Below are 14277 nucleotides of genomic sequence, written 5' to 3'. Positions count from 1 at the left end.
TTGTGAGCCCTAGGGGGGTTCTCCACAGCAGCTCTGAATTGCAGGCAGGATCCATTCCCTGGATCTCATACCCCAGAATCCCATTGCCTAGATACCCCATCGTGAGGAGCAGCAGAGGGAGTTTATATCAAAGACCAGTGGCCTAACTGTGGGTTTCAGGGATTAAATTCATCCCACAGACCTACAGACAAGGCCTGGACAGAGCCCAGTTATTTTGGCTTTGGATGCGAAGGCTGAATGTGAATTTCAGCTTCAGCAGCACTGGGGTTGTGAAAAGGCAATTTGTGTACTGTGGAGTACAAAAACGCAGTGCAGTGCAAAAACGGAAAGCAGAGGAAGGGAAGGCAAAGTGATCTCTCTCCATGTTGTTGTCACTACACAGGCTATTTAACGTGACATCATTTCACCTAGATCTAGCAGCTGCTGCTCTTTGGCGGATTGATCCATAGCTGTTTCTTCTGGGCTTGGTGTCATTTGCTTCAAACTGTCAAGTTTCTTCTGCTTCAATTTGATTAGTTCCATTCTATAGGTTTAAGACAGAACGCAGACAGGAGTATAAAAATCATTAGCATTTAGAAAAGTAAGTGCTTTCTGTCTTCAATGTATACCTTCAAATCAGCGGCACTGCTATGGGTACCCGCATGGCCCCACAGTATGCGAACATTTTTATGGCTTAGAACAACACTTCCTCAGCTCTCATCCCCTAATGCCCCTACTCTACTTGCGCTATATTGATGACATCTTCATCATCTGGACCCATGGAAAAGAAGCCCTTGAGGAATTCCACCATAATTTCAACAATTTCCATCCCACTATCAACCTCAGCCTGGACCAGTCCACACAAGAGATCCACTTTCTGGACACTACAGTGCTAATAAGCGATGGTCACATAAACACCACCCTATACTGGAAACCTACTGACCGTTATTCCTACCTACATGGCTCCAGCTTTCACCCAGACCACACCACACAATCCATTGTCTACAGCCAAGCTCTGTGGTACAACCGCATTTGCTCCAACCCCTCAGACAGAGACAAACGCCTACAAGATCTCTATCAAACATTCTTACAACTACAGTACCCACCTACTGAAGTGAAGAAACAGACTGAAAGAGCCAGAAGAGAACCCAGAAGTCACCTACTACAGGACAGGCCCAACAAAGAAAATAACAGAACGCCACTAGCCGTCACCGTCAGCCCCCAACTAAAACCTCTACAACGCATCATCAAGGATCTACAACCTATCCTGAAGGACGACCCATCGCTCTCACAAATCTTGGGAGACAGGCCAGTCCTTGCCTACAGACAGCCCCCCAACTTGAAGCAAATACTCACCAGCAACCACACACCACACAACAGAACCACTAACCCAGGAACCTATCCTTGCAACAAAGCTCGCTGCCAACTGTGTCCACATATCTATTCAGGGGACACCATCATAGGGCCTAATCACATCAGCCACACTGTCAGAGGCTCGTTCACCTGCACATCTACCAATGTGATATATGCCATCATGTGTCAGCAATGCCCCTCTGCCATGTACATTGGTCAAACTGGACAGTCTCCACGTAAAAGAATAAATGGACACAAATCAGATGTCAAGAATTTTAACATTCATAAACCAGTCGGAGAACACTTCAATCTCTCTGGTCACTCAATTTCTGACCTAAAAGTGGCTATTCTTCAACAAAAAAAACTTCAAAAACAGACTCCAATGAGTGACTGCTGAATTGGAATTAATTTGCAAATTGGATACAATTAACTTAGGCTTGAATAGAGACTGGGAGTGGTTGAGTCATTACACAAAGTAAAACTATCTCCCCTTGTTTATTCCGCCCCCTCCCCCCAACTGTTCCTCAGACGTTCTTGTTAACTGCTGGAAATGGCCCACCTTGATTATCGCTACAAAAGGTTTTCTCCCCCCCACTCATCTTAAGTGATCACTCTCCTTACAGTGTGCATGATAAACACCCATTTTTTCATGTTCTGTGTGTATATAAATCTCCTCACTGTATTTTTCACTGAATGCATCCGATGAAGTGAGCTGTAGCTCACGAAAGCTTATGCTCAAATAAATTGATTAGTCTCTAAGGTGCCACAAGTACTCCTTTTCTTTTTGCAAACATTACATAGTGATCCTCAAAAAATCCCCATGACATATGAGCCCCAACTTGGTCATTGTTACCTCCAACATAGTATTAATAATAGAGGTGATCAGAAAATGGGTGTTTTTCCTCATGTTAAATGTTGACTTTTTGTCAAAAAAAAACCAACAACAAAACAAAACGCAAAATAAACGTTTTTGGCCAAAAACTACCAAAATCCAAAAATGTTGTTTTCAGCTAAAAATGTTTGGGGTTTGGGTTTTTTGAAGAAAGTAAAAAATTTTCAAGGAACTACACGCATTCTACACACTGTGTTCTGTCAAAAACCCAATTTTTTCATCGAAAAAAGGTTTTGACAGAAAAATTTGGAACAGCCCTGGTAACTAGCACCAGCTGGTAAATGTGGAACCAGTTTGTCCGACGACACAGATGGAGCAGAGGCCTTGTCAGAGCTGGGTCTTAATCTCAGGAGTTTTCGGCTCCCAGTCCTGTACCCAAACTAGACACTTCTTTTTCTCTCTTTCTCTTTCAATCTCGTTCCCCACCATCTCCTCCTAACACCTGAAGTGTCACCAATACGCTTCGTTCTGAAGCTTTTATCACAAGCACTAACACTAGCCCCAGGGCATATCTATCTAAAATATTATAACTGATACTAAAACAGGAGGCCTGTGTCTTCATTGGGCTTAAATTAACTTGAGAATATTAACATTGTAACAGAGCTAATCCAAACCCCACTGAAGTCAAGGGGAATCTTTGCATGGACTTCAGTAGGAATTGGCTTCAGCTCTGAATACAGATGTTGAGGAGCACTCCTTTGACAGCTAAGAAAAAAGGTTGTGATAATAACATACCCTTTGGCCAGAATGGGCTCAGCATATGTCTCTGAGAAGGCTGGTCGCCTCCATAAGAACACATGCAAGCTAGCCAGCCAGGAAATAATAAAAGCATAATTATTCATCTGACTATGTATACTGTTGCTAGTATTATTATTATTTTTTTTACTGAGCACAGCTTACTTTGGACCTGGCTAAGATTTGGAAGCTATCGAGTCCAAGATCTGATATTCAAAACAGGAAGCAGTTTGATATATGCATGTAATACTATAGGCCAAACCAAAATAAACTCCACCAATGTTTGGCTTTTGGCCAACTTTGCATGTGGTGAGGAAATGTTTGGCATTTAACTTAGGAGTTTTGCAAGGAAACATCTGTGAAATTCTGCAGCAGATGACATGAAATGTTTGATCAAGCTTTGCTTATCTAACGAGTAATCGAGGTTTCATCCAGTCCCCACTGCAAGACGGAATGTGGGTCTCATTATTCCAGTCTGACAGCACCAGGCAGATTGTATTGTTTCTTACAGGGCTGTCGCCTATATCACATCAGTAATCAGGTAGCACCAGGGACTTGACACTGCCAAGTACAATCAGATTTATCACCCCTGTGGGGCCAATGATTATAGGCACAGTGCAGGTCCCCATTTCACACATCCTTTCAGTCTTCAAGGGAAGTTTAATACGTCTCTAGGTTGGTTTGTCTTTGTCTGAATGGGGTCATCTCCAGTGTGGGACTCTTTAATAAAGCCTTGTGTTATAGCTGCACTGGTGTAGTTGTACCGGTGCCAGTCCCTTTTGTAGATGTGATGTGTTAATGGGGACTTGCACCAATGCCACTTACCGTGGTTTCAAACTGGGATATATTGTACCAGTGCCAGACTCAGTTTACCCCAGTGCAATATGGTATGGTTTGTACCAGTGTAGCTACACTACTGGCTAAAGCCCTAATGCAGACAATCCTTTTGACTGGATACCATCATTGATCCTATTGGCAATTTGTTCTCAAACAGTGAAAAGCCTAAAATTCCATGGCACAGAACAGCTGATTGTCGTCCAGCACAAGGGATCTTGTACCAGCCAAACAGCTGGCCTGTGTTACAATTCCTCTGTAGTATCAACCATGGAGCGGAGTCAATAGCTTTCTGGTCTTGCCGTCGAGAGTCCAAAACTCTCCTAGAACTACCTCTATCAGGATCCTAAAGTCCCACAGAAGAATAAGGGCAGGGAGTTTTTACTGTGTGTTGGGCACTGAGTACATATTTTGACTCCCTCCATTTGAAGCTCATCAGTAACTATTTTCATTTGATTGCCATTGTTGTTGTTTGTAGCATTAGCCCTAACTCTTCCTCATAGTGACGGGAAAGGATTTGAGTTATGAGTCACTAAGAAGGTTGGGGGAGGGGGAATCAAAGAGGATGGAAAATATAGTATCCTATACTGTAGTATAGAATAGAGAGAGAAGTGAAGAGATTACACATCCCTGTAGTCACCGGTTAGATATGTGGTGTATAAGTAGTGTGTGATTTTAAATGAACAGCAAACTTACTGTCTCCTCATGGCTTGTAATGATTTTTTCTCTTCCTCCAATCTGAGCGCCACAACTTTTTTCAGCTTTACTTCAAACAGTTCAGCTCCTCTGCATGTGTGAAACAAACCAGATCATTCGATAAACACTTCACTGTGCAGCATGCAACTATCTTCATACCACAAAGGGGTAGACCGTGTTAAATATACCCCGCTAACCAGAGCATTATCAATCTGGTAAATCACATTGGAGTGACACTTCTGTCTCCGTTCTCATTGGTGGATTAAGGCAATTGACAGCAATTACATCATTCTCTGGGCTCTGATTGGTGAGTTCTGGTAAAAAAGAGATTGACATCAGACCTCTGATTCCACCAATAAAAACAGCAGTTCTGAAGATTTCAGTGAAGAGTCACTCTGGCAGTGAGATGGATGATTCAGGGTAAATCACTCCAGCAGAAATTTGAACAGAGAGAGGGGTTGATAGATATTAAATACCATATTAAGGGGTGTATTGTAAGTGCAGAAACAGACAAGCAGATATAGATAATGGATAAGGGACAACGAGAAACAGAAACTTGAAGTGGGAGAGGAATGTAGAAAGGGTAAAGGGAATCCTCTCCACCTCAAGAAGCTTCTCTTTCATGGACTACGGTGTCCCATGAACATCCCAATAGAATTATAATCCCACAGTTCAGAGTTGCACATTATTTATTCTAGGTGACATTTTTTTTATGGCACATGCCATATTTTCTGTCTCTGCCACTTTCTGGTACTGCCCAAACATAGCTCCTAAACACATGGCGATCTGCTTGTCAAACCCTTCAGGATTTCCACTGAAATCCTCAGAACTACAGATGAATGTTATAACAGTCACAAAAGGTCTATATTCCCCACCCTGCCCATTGTGTGAAGTATGTGGTCCCGAAAGTTAGGATGTAAAGCCAGGTTTACCATAGACCCATCCTCATCTCTTGCCTCACTGACAAATTGGCTAAGGCATGATCATTGCAATGGAGCCTCAAGCACTTAAAACATCTGCCTTCTTAAGTCACACTCCTTACATGAAACCTTTGCAAGATTTCTTCCCCACCTTGAGTTTGCATCATCACCCAGGGCATTATAGAGGCTTGAGTCAGGTTGTAAGCTTCTTGGGGCAGGCGCCATATCTTGTTTACTTTTACAGCACTGAGCACATTATCAGTGCTCAACAAGTATTAATAATTGTCTGACTGGATCCCTTGTTTTTGGAACACACACCTTGGGAGGCTCCCCATTACTATCCCCAGAAATCCAAATCCCAGAGAGACCAGATTTCTTTACAGAGAAGCGGGAGCCTCCAACTTCTCTGCACCATTGGGGACTGTTGGTTTAAACTTGTTACATCCAGTGCATGTACCTTGAAGCTAAGATCTTGGCAGCCTTCAGATCTGCCACTACGTAGAGGAAGTAATAGCTCACAAAGATTCTCCGCTGGACCAGCAAGAAAGTGAAACTTATCGCGTCCCAAACAACCCCTGCTTCATTTTCAGGCAGCTCGCATTTCTCGTCCTCAGGAAGAGCTACACAGGAGAAATCATAGAATCATAGAATCATAGGACTGGAAGGACCTCGAGAGGTCATCTAGTCCAGTCCTCTGCACTCGTGGCAGGACTAAGTATTATCTAGACCATCCCTGGTAGGTGTTTGTCTAACCTGCTCTTAAAAATCTCTAATGATGGAGATTCCACAACCTCCCTAGGCAATTTATTCCAGCACTTAACCACCCTGACAGTTAGGAAGTTTTCCTAATGTCCAGTGTAAACCTCCCTTCCTGCAATTTAAGCCCACTGCTTCTTGTCCTATCCTTGGAGGTTAAGAAGAACAATTTTTCTCCCTCCTCCTTGTGACAACCTTTTACATACTTGAAAACTGTTATCATGTCCCCTCTCAGTCTTCTCTTCTCCAGACTAAACAAACCCAATTTTTTCAATCTTCCCTCATAGGTCATGTTTTCTAGACCTTTAATCATTTTTGTCGCTCTTCTCTGGACTCTCTCCAATTTATCCACATCCTTCCTGAAATGTGGAGCCCAGAAGTGGACACAGTACTCCAGTTCAGACCTAATCAGCACAGAGTAGAGCAGAAGAATTACTTCTCGTGTCTTGCTTAAAACACTGCTGCTAATACATGCCAGAATGATGTTCACTTTTTTTGCAACAGCGTTACACTGTTGACACATATTTAGCTTGTGGTCCACCATGACCCCCAGATGTCTTTCCACAGTACTACTTCTTAGGCAGTCATTTCCCATTTTGTATGTGTGCAACTGATTGTTCTTTTCTAAAAGGAGTACTTTGCATTTGTCCTTATTTAATTTCATCCTATTTACTTCAGACCATTTCTCCAGTTTATCCAGATCATTTTGAATTATAATCCTATCCTCCAAAGCATTTGCATCCCCTCCCCATTTGGTATCGTCTGCAAACTTTATAAGTGTACTCTCTATACCATTATCTAACTCATTGATGAAGATATTGAACAGAACCGGACCCAGAACTGATGCCTGCCGCACCCCACTCATTATGCCCTTCCAGTATGACTGTGAACCACTGATAACTACTCTCTGGGAACAGTTTGCAACCAGTTTTGCACCCACCTTAGTAGCTCCATCTAGGTTGCATTCTCCTAGTTTGTGTATGAGAAGGTCATGCAAGACAGTATCAAAAGCTTTACTAAAGTCAAGATATACCACATCTACCGCTTCCCCCATCCACAAGGCTTGTTATCCTGTCAAAAAAAGCTATCAGGTCAGTTTGACACAATCTGTTCTTGACAAAACCATGCGGTCTGTTACTTATCACCTTATTATCTTCTAGATGTTTGCAAATTGATTGCTTAATTATTTGCTCGATTATCTTTCCAGGTACAGAAGTTAAGCTGACTGGTCTGTAATTCTCTGGGTTGTCCTTATTTTCCATTTTTATAGATTGGCACTATATTTGCCCTTTTCCAGTCTTCTGGAATCTTTCCCGTCTACCATGACTTCTCAAAGATAATTGCTAATGGCTCAGATGTCTCCTCAGTCAGCTCCTTGAGTAGTCTAGAATGCATTTCATCAGGCCCAGGTTACTTGAAGACATCTAATTTGTCCAAGTAATTTTTAACTTGTTCTTTCCCTATTTTAGCCTCTTCTGATCCTACCTCATTTTCACTGGTATTCACTACATTAGATGTCCAATCAGCACCAACCTTCTTGGTGAAAACCGAAACAAATAAGTCATTAAGCACCTCTGCCATTTCCACATTTTCTGTTATTATTCTCCCCCTCCCCCATTGAGCAGCAGGCCTACCCTTTCCTTGGGCTTCCTCTTACTTCAAATGTATTTGTAGAATGTTTTCTTGTTACCCTTTATGTCTCCAGATAGTTTGATCTCGTTTTGTGCCTTGGACTTCCTAATTTTGTCCCTACATACTTGTGTTATTTCCACTAGTTTCCACTTTTTGTAGGACTGCTTTTTAATTTTTAGATCACTGAAGATCTAAAGCGTCACACCAACTGTACAAACGCTTCACTGCATGTTGTTCCTCTGATACAGGCAGTATCAAGTCTTCATGCTACAACACAGCAGGAAAAAACTGACAGACACATATACTTAACCTGCAGCAATTTGCAGCCTATAAAGAACCCTCAGGTTCTGCTATAGACATCATGAAACAGTGCAACCGTGAATAGGAAGGCAGCAAGTCAGGATTACTGGTTCAGCTCCTATTTTCATTCTCTATGATCTGATCCAAAGCCCAGTGAATTCAATGAAAAGACTCTCATTGGCTTCAATGGCCTTTGGATCAGACCCTACGTAAGCCATTATACAATTCCAGTAGAGGCTTCTGGGCTCTTTTGTGGTCACCGTCTCTCTCACATACACACACCCCACATGGAATAACACATTGGAATGACTAGGGTGTATTACGGTGGCTTTCTACATTTCTCTGGAGCATCTAGCTCCTATCTGTTTCCCAGACTAGCTGGGCCATGGTATGCTTCCACATGGAATTGTTACATGCCATACACATTTGTGACCTCCACTTCAATAAACAGGTCTCTGCTTGCACAGCTACTGAGACAGTGTTTTATTGGCTTTGTAGAAAAAGTGGACTAGACTTTTGCTTATCCTTCAGTAAGAAAATGTTTTTCTGAAATTACAGTCAAATGGTACCTCCTCTCTGCCTGTTCATTATTTGCTACTTACCCAAGTCATACCCCGGTATAGTACAGAACATGCCAAAGGTCTGTATTAGCCAGCAATGGTTTCTCAGTAACTTATCAAGATAGGCACACGCTCCAATCTACAATCAAAAAGGAGACAGTGAAAAGGCTCAGCAGCATTTTGTTCCTTGTATTCATTTATCTAAGCTCTAATTGCACTTGCTGTTTTTATCTAAAGTAGTGTGATGGGTCAGTTTAATGAGCCTTTCTAACTGCTGTTCCTGAATTAGCTAGAGAAGAGGATTCTCAGGTATCCCACTTTCCTGCCAAAGGAACAGAGAAGATAGGAAGCATGGAGGAATGGCCTGTAATTAGAGAAAAGTGCTTTGCTCTCTATTTGCTGTTGGGAGGGCCCGCACGTGGAAAGCTGGGGCCAAGCCATGCCACATGTCCCTAATGGATGGACTGATAGATTTTCATGAGCAGGAAGCTATTTCTGAAAACTCTTTTTTACTTTTAAAGTGAATTTAGTTTTCATTAAAGGTGCTGCATGAGTAGCCTGGGGAAAGACATCTTCCTTTCATCCACAGAAGAGCTCCAGCACAGACCACAGCTGTGAATGCTTCCCTACCCTCTAAGCGAAAGAGATATAGGGCCAGATTATTTTTTTGAAATGTGCATAATTTTATTATGTAACATTTATCATCATATAGAAGGGCTTAAATCAACTGAACTGGAAAAGTCAAACAGGGCCATATTCCAGTCACTGTCACAGAGAGCGTAAGTGGGCTGTGCCCAGGGGAGTTCCACAAATGGGTGGCAGAATCCTGCCCCAGAGGCCATAGGCCAGTAACAGAGCCACTACTTGGCCTCAGGACTTATTAGCCTTCAAAGCGGCTGTGTCCCCACCCCTTCATGCATGAAGAGAAAGGCTTTAGACAGTGAAGCCACTTCATTGCGGAAGCCCTGGTCGTGCCCTTGTAACTCCCCAGTCTTGTCCTGAAACTCACCTCCCCTGCACACCACAGCTCCTGAAACCAACCTCACCCACAGCTCTGTATTTGCAGAAAGTGTGGGGCCCCCTTTCCCATGCTCTCCACATCCTGCTTTCCTCACACACAGCAGACGCCCACTGATTCCACTGCCAGCTGGCTATTACTTGGCTGTGGAAATAGAGAGGATGGATGGTCTTGCAGCTCAAGCACTGGACTGGGACTCATGAGTTCTGGGTGATGTTCCCCTCTCTGCCACACACTACCTGTGTGACCTTGGGAAAGTCACATGAACTCTGCATCCTTCAGTCCCCTCCATCTGAAAAGTGGGGATACTAATACTTCCCTTTCTTCTACGTTTTGTCTGTCAAGAACCTCACTGACTTCAAGGATCTGCCCATGAGGAGGTCTTCATAGGATCAGGGCCTTAGATAGTAAACTCTTAGGGCAGGGACATTTTTCATAATACACATGTAAACTCCTTAGCCCACTGGGTCCCAGATTTTGGATGGTGACTCTAGGTCCTTCTGTAATATTAAAAATAGCCAGAGGGCAGATATTTCCCTAATTCTGTGAAAGACAATACATACAGCCAGAAGATTCTTCATCACTATAACTAAGGCAGTGTATGCCGTCAAATAGTCCCACAATCTGAGAACATTCTTGACCGGCTTTAGAAGGAGACCGCTTCCAAAGAGCATAAAGTAGAAACAGGCTGTCAGGTAGCCCAGACAGAATATGTTGATTCGAGTTGTCCCAGTGACAAAAATCAGGCAGAGCACAAACCAGAAGTGGTAGCCGAACACAACCACTTTAGCCATATCCAAATAGGACCTGTGGGAGGGGAAATGAAGTGTTAGAGCAGTATCAGGGAGACTCTCGTGTCTGCCAGTTGGTGGCCATGCACTTAAATATGTAAACCAACAGTGCCCCTTGACTTATGGCAGCACCCCATTGCATCTACACATTATACACCAGCTCAGTCGAGACGAGATCAGTGAACTTTGTGTTCCCTAGGTAGAAGCTCTACCAGGTGAACTGAGATAATAGGCTTGCCCACTCCTTTTGCAAACAGTTATTTTATCTGTCTATTACACTAAAAATTAAAGTGGTTCATAAATACATTGCTGGTTCAGACAGAGAAGAGAAAAGATGCTATGTGCAAAAAATTTCCACGCAGTATGAACTTTGCATAGACCCACTCAAGATCTTTTGCTAATGAGCTGATAAAGTTAACTAAATCTATTTTGATCTTTATCCTAGGATATTAGTCCATTCTCTGATATCATGCCTCCTTGTAATTAAATGACATTTTATTTGGATGCATTGAGTATACTAAAAGCCAGCTACTGTACTATATAAGACATAGGGAATTCCAACAGAGTGCTACAGTTTAGCAGCATGGCAGCAGTGGGTCAGTTTATAATTTTTAAGGGTGATGGTGATGAACTGTTGGGACAAACTACCTAAAGAAGTGGTGGATTCCCCATCTCTTGATGTCTTCAGATAAAGACTGGATGCCCATCCTGAAACTATGATTTAGTCAAACACAAGTTACTGGGCTCAAAACAGGGGTAAGTGGGTAAAATTCTCTGCCCTGTGTTGCACAGAAAGCCAGACTGGGTGATCTAGTGATCCCTTCTGGCTTTGAAATCTATTAATTATTAAAGGGTTTGTAACTAAAGATGAGCCCCACCTACAAACACCCACAAACTATGGATTGGATGGGGACTCTGAGCACAAACCTGACTCCAGATCCAAACTGCACAGCTCTACTTCTCTTAAAGGCCTGATAAAATCTTATATCCAAACACCTTCAAAATCCAGATTCCATGTTTCCACCGGTTATACTTGTCCAAAGCAAAACTTGTTGGTTCCTACCTGCAGTGGATAAAGTTTGGCACAGGGCTGTACTGGCTGAGAGCAGCTGGGTCTAATTCACGGCTGATCTCCACATTATCTCCTGCCTTTATTCGCACACAAGCCTTATTCTCATCTTCGAATACCTGCCATTGCAGGGAGGCAAAAAGCAGAAGCAGGAAGTCATCTGGGAGGAGACAGGAAAACAGCTTCTTAGCAGCTTCAGGCAAGACTGCTCTGGTTATGTTTAATATTATGGTGACAATGATTAGTAGATAGCAGCAGGGATTTCAGACAGTAAAATGCTGCACTGGATGATTGATACTTACACAGGAGAAAACTGGCATCTGGTCTCTTGGCAAAATCAGGCAGATAGAGCCACTTAATCAGATTGGAATGGATTGTCCAGCGAGAGGTTCTCCACGGATAATCTGTTGGCAAAGGGGTTCTTTTTATCACACAAAACATTTTAAACTAATTTCTGAGCTTACAGCCTAGAAATGTTCGAGTTGAAGCGCACTGGCATTTCTCAAGGGAAATGGCACACGTCAGGATAACAGCACATCCTCCTGATAGCACAGGGTTGGCACGATTGCTACCAATAAAAGTGAGCGCTCATCAATGCTGAAACAACTAGTGTTGAGGGCATGAGTTCTCCAGTGTGAGTTGGATCAAGCCTCTGAAGAATTCAATGGGAGTGTGTGACAGGGCGTCCACCCCTCACTGGCATGTAAAGAGTTAAAAGAGGCCTAAAGAGACTGTATGGGGCGCAGTCAATAGGAGAGAGGCTGCAAGGAACAGCCAATCAGGGCCCAGCAGGTTCACATAAAAGGAGCTGCAGGGCTGAATAAAGGTTAGTAGCTGTTGGGAGCTGAAAGGATGAGGACTGTGTCCCTAACAGATGGAAAGAAAGCCAGCACCACGGACAGGTCAGTTGCTGGCAGGACCTGAGGGAGCAAGAGACAGCTCCTGATTGGCTACAGGGACTGAACAGCTGAGTGCCCTGCAGTAAGGGCAAAGAAGATGCTGGGGCCATGGAGAAGTGGTCCAGGGGATCGTAGCAGTGATTAGAGGAACTAGAGGTGCAGCAGGAGGCTGCAAGATACAGGGTCCCTGGGCTGGGATCTGGAGTAGCGGGTGGGCCCAGGTCCGTCCCCCCCATCCCAGTTGCCACTAGGGAAGTGGCATGATTATTGGACAGAGACACTAACCCCTGGAAGGGGGAATATGGATAGTGACATGGTCAAAGGGCTGAGCCATGAAGAGGATGCTGCAGCTCCAGCAGCTGAGGGAGGGGCTGTAGGTGGAATCAGGGACGGAGTGGTAGTGTGCAAGCTGTGGACAGGGTGCGTCAGCCTTGAGCTAATCCCCAAAGTGATCACGAGGAGGCGCCAGCCTGGCCGTGAGTAATGCACCCCGTGAGAGAATCTTTCAACTGACTTTAATGGGAGCTGGACCAGAACTTAAAATCTTCGTAGTGTTATTCCTGGCATGCAGTTTACCACATGGGCTTGGGATTGAATAGAGACGGAATTGTCCTGGTCTGTTCCAGTGTGTTCTCTGACCTCTGCTTGTTGTAGCTCAGAGCCAGCTGATCCCAGCCAGTGAGTTACAAGCTATTTGGTCCCCCTGAAATACCTCACCTCATCTGTTTCTCTGCCGTGGCCTCGCTGCCCCCTCCCCTCCCGTCCCTTGGCTGTACCTGGTGTCTCTAGAATCATGGAATAGCTTGGCTCTTCTGATTCTCATAGTGCAGGGAGAGCACATGGGGTGTCACTTATGCTAGGAGGTGAAACCAAGCAAGTCAGCCTAATGTGACTGTAACCTTTTGAAGGGAAAAACCATAGAGAGGGAGAGAGAAGCTACAGACAAAAGACACAATTTTACAGGGATGTAATAATAATCATCGTAATACTAATATTATGTTTGGGTATGTTTTGGGGGTCACCTGACCAGATAAAGGTGCTTCAGCTTAAACGGGTTTAACAAGTCTGGTCACTGGATGCTCGTGGTGGAGTCTAAAAGAAAAGGTAAGCTGGAACACAAGAGAACTAAGAGGAAAGGATGGGTCTCCTCTCCGAGCAGGCAGTAGCCTCTGGGGATTATTGCCCAGTGGTTTTCAGTTGATTTGGTGGTGTTTTGAGGGGCAGATAATAAACAAGCCCTGAGGAAAGGGTGTTAGATGATTGAGGCTTGGAGTGTTATTTCCATTCCCTGGTTGGTAGAACACCCCTTCCTCCCCCCCCCCCACTAGCTTACACACCATCACCAGGGACTTTCCCCTTTCGGTGTCTCTGTATGCCCTCTTCTCCTTACAGAGCTGGATGGGATATGGCTCAACCACCCTCACCAATCATGACTTGGCCAGTCCTCTTTCAGGTTATTAGTGACTGCTGGGGGCTTTTCTATGTGTTCACTCAACCGCCCCCACTCAGACAATGCACCGTGTTGCATTTACCTTTACAGAAAGCAGGAGGGAGGCCAATGCACAGCAAATACTGAAAGGTCATGACACTGGCAAGGCAAGAACAGTATCTCGGCCAGACCTCAGCCACTGCTTTCCTTCGGCGGCGGTGCAGCAGGTAGACAAGCCAGCAGCCGTGGAGAAGGGCATAGAAATCCATACGCTGCTTAATGACATTCACAGACATGATGAGACACATCTGAAAGAATGGAATGTTCCAGTGAGCCAGGCGGCATCAGTTAAAGCCCACGGTCACTCAGAAAGCCCTTCTGACTGCTTACTTTTTCAAAGGTCACCACTGCAGG

The 14277-nt window shown here is 44.1% G+C and overlaps 1 protein-coding gene across 1 annotated transcript in view; it reads right to left on the bottom strand.

Moving 5' to 3' along the window:
- Window positions 1-14277, bottom strand: part of LOC311529420 (piezo-type mechanosensitive ion channel component 2-like) — a gene marked incomplete at both ends in the record, with an annotated part of 61953 nt that overhangs the window by 25410 nt on the left and 22266 nt on the right. Inside the window, 8 exons of the mRNA XM_084645395.1 lie at window positions 408-523; window positions 4490-4579; window positions 5867-6029; window positions 8700-8796; window positions 10239-10482; window positions 11530-11695; window positions 11838-11939; window positions 13967-14171. Of these exons, the coding sequence (XP_084501521.1) occupies window positions 408-523; window positions 4490-4579; window positions 5867-6029; window positions 8700-8796; window positions 10239-10482; window positions 11530-11695; window positions 11838-11939; window positions 13967-14171 (1183 nt within the window). The remainder of the gene's footprint in view (window positions 1-407; window positions 524-4489; window positions 4580-5866; window positions 6030-8699; window positions 8797-10238; window positions 10483-11529; window positions 11696-11837; window positions 11940-13966; window positions 14172-14277) is intronic.

The sequence above is a fragment of the Lepidochelys olivacea genome, assembly GCF_965140295.1.
Source record: "Lepidochelys olivacea isolate rLepOli2 genome assembly, chromosome: 13".
Taxonomy (NCBI): domain Eukaryota; kingdom Metazoa; phylum Chordata; order Testudines; family Cheloniidae; genus Lepidochelys; species Lepidochelys olivacea.
Note: the sequence above shows the minus strand (reverse complement) of the source record. Positions and strands in the feature narration are given on the sequence as shown.